This window comes from Limulus polyphemus, unplaced genomic scaffold (genome assembly GCF_000517525.1).
Source record: "Limulus polyphemus unplaced genomic scaffold, Limulus_polyphemus-2.1.2 Scaffold259, whole genome shotgun sequence".
NCBI lineage: Eukaryota > Metazoa > Arthropoda > Merostomata > Xiphosura > Limulidae > Limulus > Limulus polyphemus.
In genome coordinates, this window is record NW_013665869.1 from 431,161 (window position 1) to 457,961 (window position 26,801).

Below are 26,801 nucleotides of genomic sequence, written 5' to 3' on the forward strand. Positions count from 1 at the left end.
AGCTATTAATAATGCATAGCCTACAATCATTATTTGTATTACTTGAAAACATTTTTATAAACAGAGGTGCACCCTATTTTGTAGACTGCTGTTTTTTGTGCTATTTTTTTTCTATCTATTTGGGTTGCTGCTATAATGGAAGTAGTAGAACATGAGGAGAGACCTACACAGAGGAGGTGAAAAGATTTGTTTTTGGTGAAGCACGCTTTCTCAATGTGAGAACAAGACTAAATAGCTTGGCACTGATACAAATCTATTTTAGAAGGATTAGTTTTCAAGTGTTACCTGATTTTTATGTATTGACTGTAGGTGCTCTGATTTATTAATTTTGTTTTCTCTTTTCATGTAGTTATTTAAAATTGCTTAAATATAGCTTAACCATGTTGTGTGTACATAGATATGATGTGAACATATTTTGTTTTATACCTACCTACACACACACACTCATGTATACAAACATACACACACACACATCTATATGTTTTTGTTTTTAAAGAATTAAGATTTGTGTAAGGTAGGCCTATGATTTAATTCCATGTAGGTTTATCTCTTATTGTAAGTCACAAATTCTTTAGCTAAAATTCACATCTGTGTGCCTAACTTAGATATGGATTATTATATTGAAGCTATGTGCTGTTTAAAACAAATCATTCTGAAGGCTGTTTTTTATTGTGTTTTTGAATAGAAACGATTATGGAAGTTTGCCAGAAATGTAACTGTAGAAAAAAAAGTTATTTTGACACATCTGTTGCAACATAAGACAGGTAGTGTCAAGAGGATTTTTTCAGTTTGCCGGAAACTTGGATTTCTAGAAGGCTTTATTTCTTTTTGTAACAAATGCAAAAAAATCCGAAGCATAGCCTTTGTTGATTATATAGAAGTCTCAGGACACCAAAGATTACAACTAGAAAAGAAACTGGCAAAATATCAAAAATGGAAGGAATGTATGTTATTATACAGCTGAACATCAGTATATTGAGTAACACTGTGCACATGACTCACTGAAATAAAAACCAAGCATCTCTCAGCTAGAAGATGATTTCTTTATATACGTATATATAAATGCTTTGTAATGATAGGAAATAAATGTTGGATTAATATTACACCTTTATGTTGTATTTGGTTTTATTTCAATATTTGAATAATAAAGGCCAAATTATAACAGAAAAGTAATTTTTGTTAGAAAAAACAAACTGTATAATTGGACAGTTTAAAATTATATAAAGAAAATGTAAGATTTATTACTTTTATACAAAGATTCCAAAATGCTTATTGAAATATTTTGCAAGGTATTGAAATGTTTACAAGAGGGTCAATACATTCTGCTGAGAAATCCATCAATATTCATTTATACAATCATGCCAGTCTACTTTCATGTCTTGGGTCAAAAACACTCCAGCAGTCACCACAGTTTTTTGTAATTTATAGTAACTTAAGGGACATCAAGCAAATATTGATGGATGATTGAATGACACTTCTTCACATTGGTTGCCTTTATTTCTAGGTAAACAATGGATGATGTCCTAATGAACCAGTGCTTTTCCATCTAATTTTGTGATTGGTTAGAATGGGGTTTTTACTTACATAAAGGACTTCTTGCATCACGCATTGGAAGCTACTGAGAATGTACTCAACTATGATGTTAATAAAAACAACCTTTGGCCCCTGTTGAAACAGAACAGCTGAACCCCACTTGTTTCTAGGTGACATCCAAAAAAATCATGTGGATGCATACAATGCTGAGCTAATATTAACTATTACAAGTACTGGGGCAAGATGGCCAAGCCTAACATTATAACAAATGATAGGCTTGACCACATAAATCTTTATCAATATTAAGGGTAAAAGTGGTCTACCCCCCCCCCCTTTCCCATATGAGTAAAGTCCAAAACCTTTCGAGGAAAATTGTAAAAAGTTTAAAACTTCATTTTTATACTTACTGAAACCAATGTATTATAAAAGTCAAAGCTATTATTATGAGATAAATGTTTATGAATTCATACAAGATGAGCAAGAATTGAGAATTCTGTGTTTGTTACTAGGTGAAAGAAAGTGATAAAAAGAGAAGGGAAGATAGGTGTTAAGGAATGGGTTTTATGAACAAAAGAAAATGGTGATAAATGATTTCAGAGAAATCCTGTTAATAGAGGAAATTGGACTAGTATTTTGGGATGACATGTTTAATGAGCAAAAAGAAGGATTTTTTGGGGTTTCTGAGAATGCTGATTATAAGAAACAGAAAAAAGGTTTGGTGTTCTAAAATTTATTTCTCACTGTATCAGTATGTGTATTTCATCTTCACAGCCAGTGATGTTGTTACCATGCACAACAAAAACAAATAGCTCAGTAATTAGGGCCATGATTCTGTTTTAAAGTCCATTTTTACAAGAGGGTCAATACATTCTACTGAGAAATCCATCAATATTCATTTATATAGTCATGCCAGTCTATTTTCATGTCTTGGATCAAAAACATTCCAGCAGTCACTACATTTTTTGTAATTTATAGTCCTTATTTCATAACATCTTTGTACACCTTTGAACTTGCCATTTTCTCACATTTTTCATGGCTTATTCTAACCTTTTGTTTGTTCTTTATTTATGTAATGTCATTTGGAATGTGAAGTCTAAATGTCAATTGATTATTGGTTTTCTGCATACGATGCATATCATTTTTATATGTGTCCTGCATTGATTTGTAGTTAATTCAAAGGGTCAGTATTATAGAAAATGTTCAAAAAATTCTGTTAAAAATAGTGTCAGTGTTTAAAGTTTCACCATGTTTATTATAACCTAGTAATTCTTTTAATAAAACAAAATACAATATTAAGGGTAGTTTATTGTTTTCACTGTGCTACTCTTTACATAAAATGACATTGTTTGAAACACCTTGAGAACAAGTAGAATTTGTGTAAGATGAGTAAAACTTTTATATCATTTGCACTACAGGATGAGTGGCCATTTACAAAACAAATGTCAAGCCTTGTTTATCCTTATTTTATGAATCTTGAGCAGAAGTTTCCATACATCTCTGACATTTAGGATCCTGCAATACATCATAGGAGCTAGGAAAGTATTTAACTAAGTGAGGAGCAAAGGGGTGATTCTTACCTTGCCCCAAAAACATTTGTGACCTAAGTTTCAATCTTGTGCGAGTTATGTATTTTAGATCTAAACAAAATACACACAAACACACTGTTTTTTGTGCAATTTAATCTTTATGATGCTTTGAAGGTGAACCAACCACACAATTTTTTCTGAATGATGTAAAATTACATAAGGATCATGGAATTTTTTAATGTCAAGTTGCTATCTTGGAAAACAAAAGCCTACTTGCCAATGCATGTCTATCAGCTGGTGGTTAGACATCTGAATCCTAAATCTTTTAAGAATCATCTCAGTTTAGACTTCCATTACAATATTTCAATTTCATTTGAAATTCAATTGTGGTATCAATCTTTTCTGTGATTTGTAATTGTCTCAAGTATTTCTATATATACAAAAAACACCCCTTTTTTATTTAAAAAAATCAATAAAAATTCCCAGATATCTAGGTGCCATGGTGAGCTAGCATCTGGGATTCAGCAAGCTCCACTTTTGATATAAATTTTTGAATGCTGTAATTGACTACAGTATGTAGGGTTCTAGATATAATAAGTACTTTGTGGATCTCCATTACCTGACCAAAGAGTTACATGAATTTCAATTCTTTGATGAATTCTAAATATTGTTTTTTTATTTGGTTTTTACTTAATTTTAGAGTTCCATAGGGTAGCTCATGATAAATCAAAGTTAATAGAAGGGAGTTCTAGGTTGAACTCAAGGTTAGATAATTGAAACTTATGGTTCATCAAATTAAATAAAACAATTGGTTCTAAAAATATTGAAAACAAATATAATGGTCCATATCTTGATATAGTTACTTAGGGAAGAATTAATTTATGTGATAATTTTGAATTGTTCTGCTATTTTATTTTTGGTTTAAAATGCATTAATTAGACCCTCGAATGAATGCTGACTCATAATAGATGTTTTGGAAAAGTGTGAATTTAGAATTTTCTTTCAATGTAAAATATGGAGTAAGTAAACTTTAATTTTGCAATTGTTTCCATATTTCAATTTCATTTGTTTATTTTTAGGAGAAAGAAAAGTTTAAGATTTTGATACATGCATGTGAAAATAAGAAACATTTGTTTAATTTAAGGTTCTCTTTGAATTTTATAGACTGATGTATTTATGTTAAATTAAATTTTTTTTTTTTCATCCATTTTAGTGAGTACCTTCACAAAAGGAGAGCAGATGATACCTGCCCTGAATGCTTTTGGTGTTCATTGTGCTGTGTTTGGAAACCATGACTTTGGTTGGTTAACTTTTTATTTGGGAGACAAACATTTCATTAGTGCTATAGCAGAAAAGGTCAACACATAATAACTTATTTCTGTAATCATTGTGTACATATACCTGTGTAGCTGTCAGATTGATAGTAACCACTCATATGTCAGTTAACTGTTTTTCAGAATTACTTAGTGTTTTTGACTAATTTATATAATTAATGTACTTTATCAGCCATGACAATGTAATGCTGTTTATTATGTTAAGTTTTCTGTTTTATATAACTGCAATAACAAATGTTTATTAAATTATTTTGTCTTGCATCAAATTATGCTAATTAAACTAACAGAAAAATCTTAAGTTGGCCGAAGTTTAACAATTTGTGAAAAGAAACTAATTTGACTGTTATAAGCTGTAAAGTTTTATAACAATCATCCAATTGGATAGTTTTATTTTTCTCCAGCTAAATATATAAACTGTGTAAAAGTATGGTGAAATTTTGAATCGGATGTCAAACCTTCTGGAAATGTAATTTTGTAGGTTTAATTTGCTATACCTAGAAAAGTACAAACTCAAATTGTAATTTTAATAATTTATTGAACATAACAGGTATTATTTTCATGTGTACTTGAAGAAATTCTCAATATATATTCCATTCTATTTTTCCTCTCCTTTATTAAATTCTTCAACCGACTTCATGACTTTAATGATCACTCTTCAGGATATAATTTTACTGAGCATCTGTAACAGAAACATTCAAATACCATTTTTCAACTAAACTTAAATAATCTAAATTGAATACATATTTTCCAAATGTACAAACATATAATACACTCCATGTATAAATTTAGTACATTAAAAATGCTTACAAATGAATAAAATTAGTCAATATATTTTTCATTTTAAATTAGAATCTTATTCTAATTATAATTTTTCTTGTTATTATAGAAATGCAATTTATTTATTCAATAATTTTGTACATCATACTTCTTAGTTTATTGTCTTTTCTGTAAATCTTAGTAACAGTTTTCATGGTTTTTATATAACCAGTTACTTCTGCTCTGTTACTTCTATGTATTTAAAGTGGTGCCAAAAAATGTATAAAATATTTTTCAAAAAATAATCTTTTATGTTTCATATTACATGCCCAAATTGGGAAAAATGTAAAAATATGATTCTTTCAGAATTGTAATTTTTTTTTCAAAATACATTCATTAAAATATTTACAGTAGGCTTTTTTCAGGACCTCTAACATGGAATTTATCTACATTTATTTCTAGTCCTAAATTATCTGTTTCAGCAATATAGAATTCACCACAATTTACACGTTCTGAAAGATACATGCTTAGAATTGCAATTAAATGAGTTATTAATGAAAAATAAAATTTCTTTATTATTGTTCTTTATTGTTTTGGTAGTTTTCATGTAACCTAAATTACATAAAACACAGTTATTTCTTTATAAAAATCTCTAGGTTTATTTAATAATCCATACACATTTTTAGGTTGTCATTTTGGTAAATTAATGTTATTATCTCTGAATACATCTTTCAATTTTTTATCTATTAATTGTTTTAATTGTGTATTAACAAATGAAATATCAATGTATATTTGGAGAATGAATCACTAGAAGAAGTATAATATTTTCATTAGGTTCATTAATCTTTCTGTTTAAATGTTTTTTATTAAAAACATTATTCTTAGCAGTTTCAAAGTACATTAATATAACTTTTTCTGGATAGTGACACTGAACTAAGAATTTTTATAGTTATAATAACCTTGATAACTCTTGTTTCTTCATTGACTGTAATCCATTGAGTTTTGGGTGCACATACTTCTCCATCTGCCAAACACATCCTCTCTGCTTACTTGAGACATCATCAGTTGGATCATGCCCCTTCATGTAGTCTATTGTCAGACCTGTTATTTATTGGAATTTCTCATACTACTCTCGATTACCTTCAAGTGTAGCTCATTTGTGAGTTTCCTCTTTTATTTTAAGTTCTCCAGATCTGGATCTTTTCACAATGCTTCTCTCTAGGTCTGTGGTGATGTATATTGGGAGATAGTCATCTTTAAGGTTTGTAGTATTCTCAGATATCCCATCCTCACATCATTCTGTTGGAGCTTTGAGCTGTTCAACATGGATGTCAGAAGCTCCTGCCTTTTTAACGACGCTGCTGTGTTTTAGTATTCACAGAAAACTTGAATGTGGTGATATATATATCAAGAGGCAGGGTGGGTCTTAATTTCACAATGCTGTGATTTTTCTACTTTGGCTACATTTGCATCACATCTTTCTCTTGACTGATATTTCATTGGTTGTGCCAATGATTTGGTCTTCATATACTTGATGCATTTAGAATGACATTGCATTATTGTCTATGCTTTAATATTTTTTAGTTTCTGCTGAATTCTATTTCTTGTCTTTCTCCAACTTCACAGTAGCCTGCTTCATTTCCTCATTTATTTATTTTTCATGTACCTTGGGACTTGTCTGCTTCTATTGTAGGCTACAGAGCTGAATTGTCAGCCACTTTCAGTTACCACAGAAGTCGTGTACCTCTGTCTGCCTCACTTTTACGGGTTCATTTTCAAGCTTTTTGATTATGTCTCCCACAAGTATCTAGACATTGTCTTCATAGAGGTGGAGTTAAAATGTATACTAATACAAGATTATTAACTGCTTTACTTGATTTTGATAATTTTACAAAGATTACTTGACCTTTAATTATTGACTGCTAGGCTGTGTCTTCAATAAAGAAGAAATGATGGGAAAATAAATATAGGAGCATTGAAACTTCACTCAATGCTGTGTTTTATGGCAGTTGGCAACCTATCCTAAATGTCATATTTAATGAAATTTATGCTATACTGTTTTCTCATTCTTTTTGTTATGATATCCTGAACTTTTATTTGTTAATGTTATTGAAGTACATTTAATGAATTAGTGCAGAGGGTTCTAATGAAAAGTAAGAATAAGCATACAATATTATAGCCCACTGAGCTTAGCTAAATATAAGATTAGTACTCTCATATTTAATTTTTGAGTTCAGTATTTTGTAGTAGAAGATCATAATGTTTTCTTGGTACATGTGTTACTCTGATAGGTGGTTCATTATGGGGAAGTTACATTAGCCTTTATTAACAACTTATGGAATTGGAGCATATGTAGTGATACTTTCCTTATAAATTCAGTTTATTGTGGAAAACAGTATTACATAATCCCACTTTTTTTTTTTACATAGATCTTCTAACTCCAATTTGACATACCAAAACATGTTCTGAATTATAATAAATAAATTTTGTTATTATAAATTCATTCAAAAATAAATAAGAGTAGGTGTCTTTAAGTCTAACTTAAGCTTTTTCTGTAAAATCCTTAGTAATTTTGAAGAAAATGAATTTTCAGATTTTGGGGTGGACAATCTGTCTAGTTTTGCTAAACAGACAACATTTCCATGGCTGATCAGCAATGTAATTGACAATGATACAAACCAGCCCCTGGCAGATGGACAGGTAGTCTTCATCATGGAGCGAGCTGGGAAGAAGGTGGGAACAGTGTTTATATTATGACCTAGTTTATTCATTTAATCATTCTTTTCATTGTTTAATTATACAACATTCTGTGTATTTCAAAATGTTCTTGTAACTTAAATGTAATATCATTCAAAGCTGTATTCTTTTATTGGAAATAAATCAAAAGATAATTTTAAAGGTAGAAAAATCTTGTATTGTATTTAAAAAAAAGGTTTTATACATATATACTTACAGTTTCAACCAGTTTTCTGGATCAAACAGTGAAAAATAACATCACTATTAAGTAAATGAAACTTTAATCACAAACTCTCCAAAATACTAGTTGTATAATGTATTATGCCATTACTTTGTTTTTGAAATTGTTGCTATTTAACAGTGTTATCAAAATCAAAATATGTAAGACTAATGGTTATATTTTCTAATGTTAGTGCATCTGATTGAAAATAATTATTAGCATAGAAAATTGTAAAAATGTTATTCATACAGCTATAAGTATTACTACCAAGTTAATTTAGATTTATTTAGAGCATTGTTAGGTATCAATCAAATGTTAGCACATCCATTGAACAACTCTTTGTATGGTGTTTAGAATTTTAATTAATTCTTTAAGTTTCAACACCCAGGTGTGAGTCAGTAAGACATGTTTAGTGAGTTGATTCCCAAACAAAGCTGTCTATTATTCTTTTTTTTAACTTCTTAATAGAGATTTGAATCTGGAATTTGATTTAGCCAATAGCGTGGCCAAATTAAAAATAGTTTCCAGACTATGAGGGAGAAAAATACATACCCCAATTCAAAATCCCACACAAAACATGGGAGTGTTAGTCAATACAACATCTGGTTCCTCAGCTCTATAAAGCCTTTTTCTCTGTGAGTTTCATAAGTTCTGTCAATATAGATGGTTGGGGAAAGTTTACTTGCCACTGTAATATGGCAAAGTGCTGTACCTACCTGAACATAAACACTTTTACTATTTTGTACAAATGGAGCACAGCTTGTCCAACCCCCTAAACTCTGCAATTCATGATCAAACATTATTGAAAAAGGAGTTGTTTTGGCAGTAAAGTGTGGTTTTATTTCTAGATTATCAAATTGAGCTGTTTATCAGAGTTCTTTTTTTTAATTCTAACTTGAATACTGAAAACCATGATACCCCTCTGTATCCCACCTAACCCCCTGAAGTCAGTCTCACTCATTGACTTGCAGACTGGGTGTTAAACACAAACAAACAAAAATCAGATCCTCTAAATCATCTTTTTGCACTGGTGGTACTTAGCTTGTTATGTTACTGTAAATGAAGATTAATCTTTTGTTCTGTTGTTCCTCTTGTTATTACAGTTATTATTCTTACCTAAAAATACCATCATGTAAGCACTAAATAATGGTCTACAAATTTGGTCTCATTGACTTGCCAACAGGATCTTAAAATGTAGAAACAATCTCTTAAATAAATCTATTGATTTATTTAATAAGTGTTAGTAAAGATCAAGTTTTAATAATTCTTTATGCTCAATATATATAGTTGACATATTTTCCAGCTTTGAAGGAAATTTATAAATTAAAAGGAAAAACAAAAGTTTTTGTAAATTTCAAAGGTACATTAGAAATAAAAATGCTTAGAACTTTATTTCAGTTGCATCTGCAAAATCCAATCTAAGCAGCATACTATAGTTAAATTCTTTTTTTTAGGATCAGATGTAGTAATGATTGATAGGAAAGTTATTACAAAATATAGATGTATATACAAACATAAATCTAACTTCTTTTTGTTTTAGTTTGGAATAATTGGTCTGGTAGAAGAAGAATGGTTAGCAACACTTGCTACAATAGACCCAGATGATGTCACATACGTAGACTTTGTCTCTGAAGGTCGTAAACTGGCTCGGCAACTGAGAGATAAGGTATGCTAATGTTATAAGTAACAATAAATCGAATAGTTGAGTTTATTAGCAAAGTTTTTTTTTATGACCTTTTGTTTATGAAAACCAAAGTAATGTTTTTGTTCATTACCCAGACCAGGATATAACTACAAATTACTTAAGTTCTCTGTGATCTCTTATAAAAGCAACTACAAATTTTTTTATACATTTATATCCCAGTTGTGGTATTATGTATAGGTAGTTTAAAATTCCCTAAGAATTTCATTGTAATAGAAAACATGTTTAATTTTGTAATTTATTACCAAAACCATGGTTGCAAGTATGCATTGGTACAGTCAAAGTCACTGTTTTCTTTCTATATATTTAATCCTGTTACATTCTAGAATTAACTTTTTTTAGCAGTTATATTGCTCCTTGTTACAAACAACCATTAGGGATAGTCACCAAATTTGTTATTGGCCATTTATACGTCTGAGTTCTGGAAATAGTATATTGTTAGACTTATAACCTCAAGAACATTAATGTTATTGGTAATGTAACCTATAAACATAACCTCAGTTAAACAGGATTAATTTGTAACTGTACCACCTACAAAAGAAACTTTAAATATGTGAAAAAAGCTATTCTATTGTAATATTTTGCATTCAGTATCATTTAGAAATATCATATTTTTAACTAAAATTGATTTTCAGCTCTACAGTGATAGCCACATTTTTGCATTCAAAGACAATGTGTGAGGTATGTTAGTTTAATGAATGTAGTAGAGATACAGTACAGTTGTCATCTAATCCAGATTTAATGTAAATGAAAATACATTAAAATAGGATTAGTTTAAACATTTAAAAAAAAAAGTTTATTTTTACTGTTTCCACATACTCAAATTTTTGTTTACCTCTTATGCAAAAGGATATTTCTTTTTGTAACAAACTTAAATGGATGCCCACTTTGTTTTTTTTGTTCCAAAACAAAAAGTCAGTTGTGTCACAACTGTTAATTTCAACAGTTGCAAATCGATATAATAACTAAAATGATACTTGTAACATCATTATACAATACTATAAAAGCCAGAAATGATGAATAATTACTGTAGCACACATACACTGTAAAATTTCAGGTTAAAGAAACTTCCTCTTACTGAATGTCATCTTGACTTAGTTAAGACAAGATTGTTTTATACCTTCTTGATTTTAGATACTGGTTATAAGTTTGGAACAGTGGGAAGTAAAAAAAGTATGATAGTGTTATAACAAATTTCATATTTAGGTTTAATAACTTCTAAAATAGATGAGGAACCAACTGATTTTAATTATAAATCCACTAATCTGATAATGGAGGAGTCTTGATGGATATTTCTACTTAAAATTGAGGTTCTTGAGATGTATTTTTGCAGTGATAGATTTATATCTGTGTGTAAATTTTTGAGAATGTGTTTATGATGGAGAGAGAAAGATGATATTAAATATCCTACATTACTAAGATGGTTAACTCCCTATAATTTCAAGCATAATGAAATTTGAACCATACCATTTGGCAACTTGTTTTATAACACTTTCCAAGTTGCCTGTGAAGCTGCACACACTATGGTGTTCAGCTGCTTATAACTTACAATTAGGAATGTTTTTTCTTATATTTGATGTGAGATCATATTATTAGGTGAAATAATATAATATCTGTGTAATGTTAAAGCTTTTGAGAGTATTAATTCAAATAAGTGGGGGCATTTTTAATGGTACATGTTTTAAGAAGTGTCATGAACCATGATAGTGGTTCTTAATAGAGATCACACAAGAATTTGCATAAAACTCTAATATAGCATTTGGGGAAAAAAAAACACTTTAAAAAGCAGACTTATTCTTGAAACAACACTCAAAATTTTCCTTTTCAATATTTAAGACCACCCAAACATTGATAATAAACAAAATAATTCATTTCACAATTGTTAGACAAAATAATAATTTGCCCATTTGTTCATATTATTGTTATTCATGTTATTGTTTCACAAGCCTACAGCAAAATTGGCTGGGTATTTTACACCAAAACTTAGACAGATAAAGTATATGAAATGGTTTGAATGTCTATGACTTATTTAAAAGTTGATTACTTTTCATTGAAAATAAATTTATGTGGCTATAAATACACAATATATATATGATGTTGTGAGTGGCTTCCTTTTTTACTCGCCTCTTGTTAAATATGTGTTTACAAGAAAGCTCAGGCACAAAACCACCTGGCTTGGTAAATAATAGTTGGGTGGAAGTAAAGCCAATGTAGTAGTAAACTGTTGAAAAAACATGTAACTTTGAACTGAATATAGCTTAAAATTTATTCTCCATAAATGGACATAAAAATATACTTAAGAAACAAAATAATTAAAAACTCTTAATTTAAAAAGGGGGTAAAAGGGATCATCAAAAATGTACAGAAACAAGTTGAATCAAAATGCAAATATTATATTTTCAAGCCTACAACAAGGGTTTCTAAAAAAGTGAACAAACTATGCTGGAAATAGTGTCTACATTAATTTCTCAAGCTATAAATCCCTATTTTGACTTCACTAAAATTGATAAGTACTGTAGACAGTTTTTGCTAATCTTGTTCATAATATGAATTCCTGTGATATAATGACAAATGAACATAATACAAGCACTTGATATTGTTTGCAGTAAATACATGGATTATCCAGTATTAGATTGAGTATTGATTATTGAATTATGTGAAGTAGGCATACATATCAACATGTTTGTCACTCATAAAGCACATCATTAAAACTTATCAATACAAACAAGTGATTCAATGGAGAAATTGTTGATACACAGGATTACTGCATAGTAAAGCATCTTATTGTGATACAAAGCTAATAGTTACCATGTATATTACACTTTAAAAATGCTTTAATTTCAAAAGCTTACAATTCCTTTTATTAACAGAACAGCTTTCAGAATTAGGAAAATTGTATGTTTTTAGGGAATGGTGCAAACTTTATGTAGTGAGTGGCTGGTAGGAAAACATATTTTATGTATTTGGCTGCTATACATTTTGGTAGTTATTTTACATTCACAGTCATGAAACAGTGGACATATAACAACTGTGAAGAATACTGTGAGAGTTAAATACCATGTATTTGGCTGCTATACATTTTGGTAGTTATTTTACATTCACAGTCATGAAACAGTGGACATATAACAACTGTGAAGAATACTGTGAGAGTTAAATACCATGTATTTGGCTGCTATACATTTTGGTAGTTATTTTACATTTACAGTCATGAAACAGTGGACATATAACAACTGTGAAGAATATTGTGAGAGTTAAATACCATGTATTTGGCTGCTATACATTTTGGTAGTTATTTTACATTTACAGTCATGAAACAGTGGACATATAACAACTGTGAAGAATACTGTGAGAGTTAAATACCATGTATTTGTTGACACTACATATTTTATAATGTTAAAATGGAAGATTAAAGTGTATGGGCAAATTGGGAGATGTAACAAATATCAAGAAGAAAGAAAATAATAATCATGATTTGAAGTTAGGAAAACTTATTGTAGTTGGTAATTAGTACGTTTATTAAACACATACAAAATATGGAAGGATGTCACTCACTTTGTCAGCTTTTGTTCGTATAAATAACCAGAATGTTATATGCTTACATGCAAAGGCATATATATGGCAACCTACTTGAGCAGCAGCTGTGATAGCATAATTGCTTTATATCAAACCTTCCACTTGGAGTTCTGTGTTGACTCTGATTACACTTGTTTGGGTTGATTGGACCATATTAGCAATATAGTGTGTTTGGACGTAGATAAGGTGGAAATGATAGATTTGGTAAATGCATCTTTTCTCTCCAGGAGGAAGTTGATTATGTTATTGCATTGACTCACATGAGATGGCCCAATGATTGTCGACTTGCTGAAAATGTGGATGAGATAGACCTTATTCTCGGAGGACACGACCATGATTATGATATAAAAAAGGTAATTTAAATATAGTTTACTCAAATTTAAAATCTAAAATATACCTGCTTGTTGATGTACCTGAAGCAGTATGTGAATTGTGCTCTAGACAACTTTGATGTATTTGTATATATAATGTTTAAAACTAACACAGTATTTTAACATAGAAAGTAATTATATTTTCACCAAAAATTATCAAGAACTTGCTACTTCATTTTGTTATCAGCTAAACAGTTACTTTATAATTGTTTTATAGGAAGAAAAGCTTTATATATATTTATATATTGTCCCCAATACTACTGCATGAAAAAAAATCATTCAGATTATTTAATATTGTTACTTAGACATGTAATCATCAAGTTAGAATGTGTATCTTAAAAAAAGTTTGAAGTTTTAACTTTCCTGCTCCTTCAAGTCCCTGTCACTGTCTAAATTTGAGTTAAAATTTTTGTTTTCTCTTGTCTAAAAGAAATATACATTGAGAATGACTGACAGAACTAAAATGCAACTGCAGCTTCTCATGTTAATGATCAGCTAGGTCCAAAAGTAAAGGGAGAATTTAACCAATGAAATCTATTAACTACAGTATTAAAGAGCACTAGATCAGCTAGGTCCAAAAGTAAAAGGAGAATTTAACCAATGAAATCTATTAACTACAGTATTAAAGAGCACTAGATCAGCTAGGTCCAAAAGTAAGAGAATTTAACCAATGAAATCTATTAACTACAGTATTAAAGAGCACTTAATGATATTGCAATACCAAGAACAACCAAGAGAAAAATTATTTCTAGCAGTTTTCTGTGATTGCAAGTTTACTGTAGGGGAAATGAGATTTATTTCCAATACAGTTACTTACCTCGCTATTCTTGAATTGACTGCCCTCTTGTGTGCAAATTTTTTGCTTATCACTAGCCTTGAACTCCTACCTAATTCCACATGTATACCACGTGGTTTAGCTGTGTTTCAGCATGCAAATTAACATGCAACAACCCTCCACCAATAGGAGGGTGGCATACCCTCCTATTGCAGCTGATTCCCTCTATGCAGTTGAACCCAATCTTCACAGTCGATTTGACATGACAGTGTTAAGACCTAGTGTTTGATTTCAGACATTCTTTTCAAGCATAATTTGCTCACCTCCATTTCTTCCTCACAACACAACTTCAATATTTGTTGTCCATTCACCTGTTGTCCGAGGCTGTCTGTTGTCTGTTATTCTCCTGAGAGTTTTTCAGTGGAAACCTGTACTCTCCTACTCACCAACTTGTCCAGATTGTCTTTGTCTGCCCTTTCCCTCCACACTTGGCTCCTGTGTTTTTGGGATCTCTTGAATCGGGATGCTTTCTTGATGCATCTGCATCTCCTCCTGACTTTCTTGTTAAATCTTTGATCAACCCATTTCCTGAGATCTATGATCTTTGGTGGGTTTCCAGACACTTTCCCTATCTTCCCATTGTCCCGATCTCCTCCACCAATTTTCATTTCACATCCTTCTCTTTTCTCTCCTTCACTGGTTCGTACTTTCCAGACCATGTCTACATATCATACCATTGTTCACCGATGTTCTGTATGATGTCAACATTACCAGCGAATACCCTATCAAGTTGGGTCCTGTGAGAGCCAAGCTCGCTTATTTCTCAGAGATGTGGGAGACTTTAACCACCAACCTTTTGGTCATATGAGTTTTGTCAGAAGAACTCTCCTTTAATTTCCTCCCACCTCATTCTCTGTTCCAATTCTGTTCCTACCCCCTTTAAGATCCCATTTCCCACCAGCAGTTAAAGTGCTTCTCGTCAAGTGTGCCATCAGGCATGTTTTTCCTGTGCTTCCAGGGTTCTATTCCCAACGTTTTTTTGCCCCCAAAGAAGACCACGATTGGCATCCAGTGATCGTCTTCTTCTGTCTGAATTGCTTTCTCGAAATGTCTTGGTTCACCATGGAATCCTAACTGTATCTCAGATGAGCCTTTCTTCCAGGGCTTTGGATGACAAGGTTAAACATGTCCACTGCTTATCTTCACATCCCTATTGTTCAGACTTCATGCAATTTTTTCATTTTGTCCACAAGAATAATGTTTATCAAATCTAAGCTCTTCCTTTCGGGCTGGCATTCGTACGCTATTATTTCTGTCAGGTGGTGCAGTAATTTGCTTGATTCTTTCATTCTCTTGACACTATCTGGTTCCATACTTTGCAGAGTCTTCCTCACACACCAAACTTTTCCTCAGAGAAGCTGATTGGGTAGGTTAGTTTATCAAGGTGGAAAAGTCCATTATCCACTCCATTCAATATTTTGTTCATCTGGGGTGTTTTTTTAACTCCTATCTCAGTCGAGCCCAGCCTTCTCATCTTCGTCTGCTATTCAAGGAGTTTTTAGTTCAAAGAGCACTATCAGCACCTTCTCTCCTTGCATGAGAGGTTCTGTCTTTTTTGGGGACTTGGGCATCACTGGAGGCTCATATCCTTCTTGGCCATGCTCATATGTCCCTTTCAATGGGTACTGCAAGTTCATTGGCACTTCATCAGGGACCCTCTGGATTTCCTTTTTCTCTTCAGTCCAACTTTCTCTAGTGCTTAGACAGGAACAGCACAACAGTGGGGATAATTATTACTTCTACCCATCCGAATGGCAATGTCTTCACAGATACCTCATTGTCAGGATGGGGTGCATGCTGCATTACATGGGAGATCTCAGGCTGTTGGTCTCAGGAGTTAAGCCTTCACATCAACTTTTTGGTACTCCTTCCTGTTCGTTGGGCGATGGTTCATTTTCTGTCATCTCTGCAGGGCATGAGTTATGATTCATTCCATCAACTTGATGATTGTCTCATACATCACCAGTCAAGGGGCACTAGATCCAGTCCTTATGTTCCTGCACTCTATACCTCCTTTTTTTGGGCTCACAGCCATCAAATCTGTTTGCTGGCTTGACACATACCAGGTGCCCTCAATCTTTTCGTGGATCGTTTATCCAAACCTGACAAGATTCTACCCACAGAGTGGTCTTTGGAACCCCAGGTATTCCGATGGCTATGTTCTCAGTTGGATACTTCCCAACTGGATGAATTTCCATCTCATTTAAATGCTAAGCTTCCTCTCTTTTGGTCCCCAGTTCCACATCCTTTGGTCAATGTATTCATCCAGGATTGGATGGATCTTTCCTTTATGCATACCCTAACATCTCTCTTCTATCCCAAATAATTTCTCTCATCCAATCCAGAATTTGTCAGGTCCTTCTTGTGGCTCCTTTCTTTCTGACCCAACTGTAATCTTCATTCCTGTTCCTTTTCCAGGAACAACTTCAGGGGTGCTTCATCCCTCCGTTCCTAAACTCTAGCTGCTTATGTAGCTTTTGTCCGGTACCTTTCGAGGGGTTAAGGACTATCCATGCATATAGCATCTCTGTTGTCCCACATTGTCTGTGTATCAACGTAAGTGGAGAATATTCTGTCATTAGTCTATCCATCATGGATTCTCCCCTTCCTCAGTTATCTGTTATTACATGGTTGTTTGACAAGGATCTGTCCTTTTCAAACATTGCAAGCTATAGAACAACCCTGCCATCTCTCTTCCCTTTTCCAATTTTTGCCCTGTATTTTCCTCTCCAGTTATTTTCATACCTTCTGTATCCCATATTTACTTCTGCTCTGATCCAGATCATCTCCTGTGTCTGGTCTGTGCTTTACGGTGTTACTTGTTGTGCATGGCACCTTTCTGTGGCTCTCAATCCCATTTGTTTATCCATTGGAATCCATTCATTTTTTGTAATATTTCTACTGTCACCCTTACCAGAGGGGTTTGTCAGGTTACCTGTATTGTGTATTCATCCCTTTCTCCTGAATGTTGGCAGTTGTTCTGTGTATCATCACATATGATTTGTCACCTCCTAATGTTTTTGGCTGCTCATTTCCATTGTTCTTAGGAGGAGATGATCCAGATTGGCATGTGGACCACTCCCCACACCTTAGTATCTTGCTACTTGCACCATCTGGTGGTTTTCTGCTCAGCTGGATATTGTCTTCCTCCTGTAACCATTCTCCATGGGTCAGTACAACTCTAAATGCATAAGTTATTTTTGTTTAATTTGTTTTCAGGGGCCTACTTAACATGTTACGGATCCCACTCTGTGGCAAATGGATGGCTGTCCAGGTATACTGATATCCAAATTCCACACCATGAGATCTATAAGGTCTATCACACTCACTTTTGAGATGGGTTGTTCCATAAGACCACTTGTAGGTTCTTCCTTACTGTATATTGCATCATGAATATGTTCATACTGGACCATACACTCAGGACTAACAAGAGTAAAGCAGAAAGAGATTGCTGCCCATCTCTAACATTCCTTAGATTGCCAGAATTGGGAAAAGTCTGCTTTTCAAAATAGGGTTTCATGGTCACCCATTGTACCTTCTCCGATGATGTGTTCCTCTGGAATGCATTTATCCCCCCTCCTTACAGTAAAGTATGGGAGTCCTAACACATTTCAGCTCCTAGTTGCATTCTGCCTGTGTAGAAGGTATATCCTCCTGCACTGGGTCTGATGTTTTATTCTAGATTCTGCCTGACCAGACTGGATTTTTCTGTCTATTTTGCAGTTTGCCCCTCTGGCTGAGAACCCTCCCTCCTACTGCCACTTGAATGTTGGTTGCTGTTTGACTGGTTTTGGTTGTAGCTGGACCAGCCAATATAAGTCTTGCACATGTGAGTGGGCTGGGAACTTCCTCCTGTCACAGACTGGATGTTACATCCCCAATGCTGATTAGTTTAGGTTCTTCCCTTCTGATAAATGGTCAAGTTCCTCTCAGTGCCACTGGTCTGAACTGGAGTTGACCTCCCCATTATGGTCTGACACGCCCAAGCCACTCTACACTGATTCGTCTTCGTTGTGGATTTGGGATGGATTACTTGTTCTGCCCTTTGATTGTGACAAAACACCAGTTGGCTCCATTTGGGTGAAAAGTATACCTGGTTCGGATGTGGTACAGTCTGTCACTAGTGTATTTCCTTTACATAAAGTTGCACATTCCATGGGTGCTCTTCTGATGTTTTTGAAGGGTGCTCATCTAGGTAAGTTTACACTGTTCCCTCCACCTGCTCAATGTGGTATTCTAGTTGTAACTGTGATAAAGGCAAGTACTTGTATTGGAAGTTAATATTTTCCTACATTGAAAATATAGTTTCTGATAGATACACAGGCCATATTTTGCCCTCCCCTGGTCTATCTGATTTGAATTTTACATTTTTAGAATTATAATGATTTTCAGACAAAGGTACTTACTTCCAAAACACCTTCCTCTCTTCCCAAAAAACAAGATTTCAATACAATCTAAGTTATGGTGAGAAAGAAGAGCTTGCGCAAGTCATATGAAAGGTGAGAGTGGAGAATTATGGGTAAGGGCACAAGGAAAGGCTTTCATTATTGCAGAATTAAGTACTTGTTTGAAATTCATTTTTATTCTAAAAATATAAAATTTAGAATTGTTACTTTCTGATTTTGGTCTTAATGTTTCTTACTAAAAATACATTTTTTTTAATGAAATCAATATTTTAATGATTTTCCTAGCTTCCACTAAGTATTTTGTAGCTCAGGAATTGCAGAAAGACTATGAATATATTAATAGTACAAAATATTATTATAGAAAACAGGAAAGAAAAGCAGATAATTTGTACAATGCATCAGTATTTTTTATTTGAACACTTCACTTTACACATAGCATTAACCCTTGGTTTCATAATGCCATACATTTATCAATGTATGATTGTGGAATGTTGTTTCAAATGTCCAGTATTACTCATCACAGTTCCCCCAGTGGTATGTATGTGGACTTTAATGCTAAAAACTGTATCATTACTCATGGTGGGTACAGCACAGATAGCCCATTGTGTAGCTTTCTGCTTAACTACAAACAAATACTTACCACAGTACAACTGAGCTGTTTAGCTGCCTTTTGACCCCAGTTTTTATATAACCCCACAAAGTCTCAAGAATATTTGCACTGGGACTTCATGCAGGTTAATTCATGATTCTGAATGTTCCATTGGCCTCTTTTTTTTATCAAGATATCATTTCACCAAATTTGCTGTATGCTTGGAATCATTATTTTACCGGAAGCTGAATCCCTGCCTGTTGATTTGTGTTTGTGAGGGAATGACATAGTTAGGATGAACACTGTGTAAATCACTGACACCAGTGTCTGAGATGCAGTTCCAAACATATACTAATCTCCTATCATGCTTGACTGTAGATGTTGTACATTGACTACTGTATTGTTCTCCTCTCTGCCATTGAACAGTCTTTCACTGATTTTTGTTGAACAATTTGAACTTGAATTAATCTGTAAAGGGTGATCACCTTCAACTCATTTCACTGTTCTTGGTCCAATGACCCTTCATTTTAACCTTTTGATTTGATTACTATTTCTCATCAGTAGTTTTGAGCAGCTTCATGTCCATTAAGACCGCTTCATACTAATGTATATTTTACCAATTTTAATGTAATATGTACACACCCATATTTACAGGAAGATAATAGGAATCAGGTAAGGTCAAAGTTCAATTTATATTTTGTTTCTCTTATAGTATAGATGTTTCTATGCCATATTGTAAAATTGTAAACTCAAGTCTTCTTGATTTGCTGAGATATATACAAGAAAGTTGTACCTGCGTACCATGCTCCCTCATCACATTCTGTCTTTCAAAAATATCAATAATTCCCTTTAACATTTCCTATTTAACTGCTTATAACCAACAGGAAAAGAAGATTTTAATTTACTGAATTCCATATAAGACTAATTCATTTTGATGACAATTTTTGAAATATTGGGCCTACAGTTTCATTGTAGTTATTGCTGAGATTACTTTGACAGGTAATTGAATTATTTTAACCCACTATAGCTTAGTTAAAAAGCTAGTTAAGTTATAGTAGTTTTAGGACATTATATTTTATGCATGTATTAATATTATGTGTTCTTAATTGCATTATTTGAAATAAATTAAAACTTATCTTATGTACTACTACCATTGCTACAAAAGAGTAGGTTTAAATTTTGTCAAGGGGCCCAAGATGGAAAAAAGAAAAGAGTTCAGGCATAAGCAATTAGTTTCTTGTTTTTTATGTATATTTTTTATTTATTGTTATAAAAGTTACGAAAATGTAAAAATTAAAATTTGATTAAGTTAAATAACAAAACTTTAATTAAACAAAATAAAATGAATAAAACAATCATGATGGCGTGTGCACATCTCATGCATGAATATATAACTTGACGAGCATGCTGGTGACTTCATCATTTGTTTACAGAAAGCTGTCCTAGTGTGGTAATTGCTTCCTTCATACCCTGAGAGAGTCTAATGTACAGCTTCAAAGCAGTAAAATAAATCAGTGGCAGTTTTGAAAAGTATTAGCTTTGGCTGTAAGAATAAATATTCTGTTAGTATGCAGTAATTCTAAAATGAAAAAAAGGTAGATTTATTTTTTCATATTTTTCAAGTTTTCATTTGGTCTTAAATTGCTGATTTCACTATACTTAATGTTAGTGTAGAAAAAATAACAGATAAAATATAATGATTTACTGAAAATAAGTTTTAATATTCACATAGAAGTTATGCAAATTAAATTTTAAAACTCTACTTTTATTCTTAACATGAAAATCATCTTGCACTAGGACTGACTCCGTAAAGGCTTCATAAATTCACTGAAACATTTTTAGTAAAAACATTTAATTGCTAAATCTAATGTTTTTGTGTACAAAAAACTTTAAATGCTCACTAAAAGATTGCCCAAATTTCGTGAAGATATACTTACTACATTAAAAGTTGTATGTATAATTTTATGGTTACATAGTGGTTACAAGGTCAGTAAAACTGACTGAGCCTGTATACAGAGAGTTAATAACAATGCCAGTTTGACATACCTTCTTCAGTGTTGCATAAAGCTTCTACTGAAACATGGAAGCTTGCCATATTTTTTGCTTGAAGATTCTTGACCAGCCAAAATTTTTATACATGCTTATCATGCAGAATTTCAGTCCTGGGAACCATAACTGATTCATGCTACTAATACTGGGCATAGTATGACTATATACTTTTATAGGTTTGATACTGGTGACATTTTCTGACTGGTTTGATGACAACTAATCTCACTGTAAGCCATAAACATGTGGCTGTACTCTGATAAAGGGGTGGCATTCCTATTGTATTTGTTCTTCATACTGTTGTTTCTCACAATTTCAATAAATATTTCATATACTGCATATTGTAATAATTATTAAAAATATCTGACTTAGACATATTTCACAATTTTCAGTTGAAACAGTATGCTTAGCTGTTAATTATTTATACAAAGAGAATAACTAAGCCTAACATTTTTCATAAAAAAAAAATCGATCATTATATACTGAGATGGCATTGGTATCCCAAATACACTTTAAGAGCCCTTCCAGTAGTTCAGCGGTAATTTTGAAAACGTAGAGAGTTTTATGGTTAACAACGAACAAACTACCACAATTATTAAAGGAAAGGTGTAATAACTAATTTTGAAATTCCTCAATTGACTAATTTAACTGAATGAATAAGTTGATTTACCACAACTTACAATAGCCAAAAGGCCTGTTTAAACCTAGTCATGAGATATTCTTCAGCCACCTCTCTCAAGGCCCTATTACACCTTATAAGCTTCAGAAGTATCACACACTAGTTACGGTGCTTACAAAATTCTTCATTAGTGTCATGCAGTGTGAATACAATGTATTCCATCATTGGCCTTTTAACTTTTCAGCACCACAATGATCCCTCAAACACTAAGTAGAAGATTGTCTAATAGGCAACTCGGGCGACAGTCTTGGATGGACAGCCACTACTGCCATAATTGACAACCACATCTAAGTTGCTCTCATGTGAAATAAACACATCTGGAAACTGTCAAAATCAGCTTAGACACAAATGTAGACATTGGACAGAAAGTGAAACAGAAAAGGCTTATCAGCACCTGTTTAAAAACCATGGGGGAAGAGTATAAAATGAACCTTCCATTAAACTTATTGCTATAGTTTTAATAATAATAATAATAATAATTACATTTGCCTTCTAACCAGGGTCAAAGAAATTAACAGAAAAAATTAAAAAATGGCTCTCATCCTAATGTACTTGTCTAGATGGACACATGAAAGGTGCCCATTAATGACCCCCGTTTTTCTCAATATTCATCTTGCAAAATTTATGCACATCACAAAGTTTGACAATGCTCTATTTGATGAGCAATTTTTAAAGTTATACACTACAATTCTAGATGTAGCAGCAGCCATAATTGCCTGGGAAAAGTAAATCCAAATATTGTTCTGTAATACCTACAGGTACAGTTATTTTATGTTGCCAATCAACAGTTACTTTATGCCAGAAAGAAGGGAAATTTTAATTTTACTTCTGGATATCTTCCAAAGGTAGAATCTATTGTGTAAGTGAAGAAAAGAAAATTACTCACAATTGTCTCTCAATCACAATGCTTAAATGTCTGAGACACATGTGGTTAAGTCTGGGTCTTCTGCAATAGTGACTCAAGACCGTAGTACTAAAAGTCTGATAAATATTACGAAAGAAGCCTAACCACAACTTATACATTAAAATGTACATAAAGACATGGGATCCAGTTATCTAATGTATATAAACCATTAAACATGTTAGGGGGCTACTGTACTGTTAATGCTTGAGGAAATTCTTAGACAGAAAATAGTATGCTTGAAATATATTTTTAATGGACTATATCTGTTTAGGAGGGTTTTTTTATGCCATTTTGAGCTGCTAGTACAGATTTTCATCAGATAAAGATTTGTACTAACAGCTCAAAATGTCATCCAATAAAATGTTTTTAGATAGATATAGTTCATTGATAATATCTTTCAAGTAACATATTGTTATGTTTATATGTATGAAATTGTGTTTATGTTACTAATATATATATAATTTACATAGATGAACTTATCGTATGACAAACTGAAATAAAACAATTAAACTACATAGATTGAATTTTGAAAGTTAATAATGCAGCTAACTTATCTAAGGTATAATAGCTTTTCCCTGAAGTTGAAGGTAGAAACGTATGTTATCCACAGTGATCTGAAAATTATGTTTGAAATAATACTTCTTGTCTGTGGTCTTCAAAATATTCATGTAACCTCAATGAAATATGATTTTGTCACTGAAGGACCAAAGACCTACCCAGAAATGTCATACACATCATCATAAATGTACAAATGAGGACTGCATTGTTTAAACAAAAATTCAGCATATGAATATAAACTCATTCTCATAACATTTTGCAGATGTATATTAAATAAATTGTCCCTGTTTTACACCTTCCACGAGAACACAATCACAGCTGTGATGCTGTTTAAGCACGTTGCTTGTATAATATTGTTGTATCAAATGACCGTATTTCAACACCTGGTGTTTTTGTTTATTTTTATCTTTGTTTCTGAAAGCTGTATGAAAATTTTTACTGAATCTGTATTATTTTAAAAAATTGTTAAACCACTTAAATATAAAACTGAAATTCTGAATACAAAATAGTAATAAATGGATTCTGAGCTTTCCAAGCTAATTGGCTTAATTCCATCTAAGTTTGCCCTGAATAAGAAACAAAGTGATGACTAACTTGTTTTGTAGAGCTCAATGTGGTAGCTCAGTTGACTGAAGCACCTGCTATGAATCGAGTCCTGCTTTGTTTCAGGAAAGTTTTGAAATTCATAGTAATTTTCTATTCTTATATATGTATTTTGTTCATGTAGAAATACAAAGATTTTCACGATCTTCCTTTTTACTTTGTTCTTGTAGGTTAATGGAAAATATGTAATTAAGAGTGGAACAGACTTCAGGGAATTTTCAAAAATCACTTTGACCTTTAATCACTCAGATATAGATCTTAATATTGACAAAATTGATGTAACTTCAGAGTTTGAAGAAGATCCTGATCTGAAGAAAGGATTGGAAAAATACAATGGTAAGAACTTTAACAGAAGTGATGGCAATTTTAGAGGTTAAAAAAGTATTTTATGATGTCCTTAAAATTTGAGATGAAAATCTATTGTTGGTCAATAAATATATTTAGTTAATATTGATCTTCATGTTTTTTATTTGAAACTTGATGATCAATACATTTTCAGGCCCCATCTTCAACAAATTCTTTTATCTTGTTAAAAAAAAAAGATAATTTTAAATGCATTTGTTCCTCTGGTTCATGGCTTGAAGAAAAGTATGAAAGAAGTCAGTTTTAAGCTTTAGAGACTTGCATTTAAAACTTTACATGCCAGCTTTCACGTACATTTACATGGTGTAATCTGTATTGTTTTTTAATATTTCTAAATTAATTATGTTATTACAAAAAATATTGTTATGTAATTTTTATTGCAACCTTTTTCTTATTACATTGGCTACATTCAATGACCCTAAAGCATTGTGCAATGTCATGAAAGCTATACGCTATTTGATTTAAGCTTGAGATCTTGTAATTATAAGATTTGAATGTATAAAACTTTTTATGTGCTACTATTTGGTAAAGCTTAAGTCTCAAAATCAGGTAACTTTAGACTACTGGGTTATTTTTTATAGCTGTTACAGTTAGAAAATTAAGTATAACTTAAGAATTACTTTGTCTGAAATGGTATTGAATTGTTGCTTTATTAAAATGGATTGAAAGCAATCCTATGAAGTAAAAATGTTACCTCAGTATGAGTATTACATGAAAAAAATCATTTAGTGCCAAATCTACATTTTGTGAAAAATAACATTTATAATTTCAGCCTGTAAGTATAAGTAAGAATTCAAAAGTTAAAAATAAAGATATTTTAGAAAAAATGTGAGATTTAATTATTTAATTAGCAGGTGACAGTTCTGCTAGTTAAGTGTCAATTTGTTTGTGTATTTGGCAGTGATAGAGCAAATACTATTAAACCTAACTATTTTAAAACACTTTGTACATCAGTAAGTGTTTAATATGATTTATTTATACAGACGTTAATTGTGATTCTTGTATTTCACTGTAAATAAAACTCTTGGTCTTTACCCAGCTTTATAAAATGTTTTTATAGCTCCTTTTAAAGCAGATTGCAATTTTTATGAATAATTTTCTTACTTCATTCCCAGTCACATAAAGCTAGAACTTTTTAAAACAAATTCATAAATTATAATTGCAAAAATATATTTTTGAATAATATGATTAGCATATGATAAAAATGTATTAATTTTTTTCCCCTCCCCAGATATTGTTGAAGGAAAGATGGACACTCTTCTCGGTCATTTTATTGTCGACTTGGATGGTCGCTTTGCTAGTATTCGAACAAAAGAAACAAATCTTGGTAAATTGGAAATAATTCTGGAAAAATTCTGCATTTTATGTTGAAATGTGTTTTGTTATGTTTTCGTATATATATATATATATATATATTTAATGCACACCTATTTTGAATTTTTTTTTTGTAAATGGACCATAAAATTCATTATATTTAAAATTCTGTATGTATACCTGATTAACCTGAACCCAAAAGGCAAGCAAAATAAATCGTATCATATTTGGTGGAAATAGTATGTATGTATGTACACTCACTCTTTATTGTCAAGTGAAAGTGCTTAAATGTATTGTCTCTCTAAATAGAAAAGTGAATAATCCATATTTAGCACTTAATAACTGGTAAAGTAATGCAGAAAAATCCATTTTGCATTGTCTGATACATTTTAAATGTTTCTTTGTACATTTACCATGAAATTCTTTGTTTGGAAATCTCTCGTATGAATATACATATGATGTATATATATATGTTCATTACAGCTTCAGTTTAAATCATTCTTCATTCTAACTTTTTTTTTCTAGGTAATTTTGTCTGTGACATTATGTTGTCTTCTACACATTCTGACTTAGCTGTTTTAAACTCTGGAACTTTACGCTCTGATCGGATACATCCTGCTGGAGATTTTACGATGAGAGACTTGGTTACAATCCTACCCATGTTAGATCCCCTGCTGGTTCTTAATGCTACAGGTATAAATAGTCCAAGATAATTAAAAATTGGTAATTTATAAAGGGGAATAGGAAAAAAGT

General features: G+C 32.0%; 1 protein-coding gene across 7 annotated transcripts in view; it reads left to right on the forward strand.

Moving 5' to 3' along the window:
• LOC106478895 (trifunctional nucleotide phosphoesterase protein YfkN-like) overlaps positions 1–26,801 on the forward strand; it is a 58,783-nt gene that overhangs the window by 12,959 nt on the left and 19,023 nt on the right. For all 7 annotated transcript variants that reach the window (XM_013939474.2, XM_022382581.1, XM_022382582.1 and 4 more), the window contains exons 4-10: positions 4,273–4,359; positions 7,743–7,882; positions 9,646–9,771; positions 13,608–13,733; positions 24,542–24,707; positions 25,966–26,061; positions 26,574–26,741. In XM_013939474.2, the coding sequence (XP_013794928.1) occupies positions 4,273–4,359; positions 7,743–7,882; positions 9,646–9,771; positions 13,608–13,733; positions 24,542–24,707; positions 25,966–26,061; positions 26,574–26,741 (909 nt within the window). The remainder of the gene's footprint in view (positions 1–4,272; positions 4,360–7,742; positions 7,883–9,645; positions 9,772–13,607; positions 13,734–24,541; positions 24,708–25,965; positions 26,062–26,573; positions 26,742–26,801) is intronic.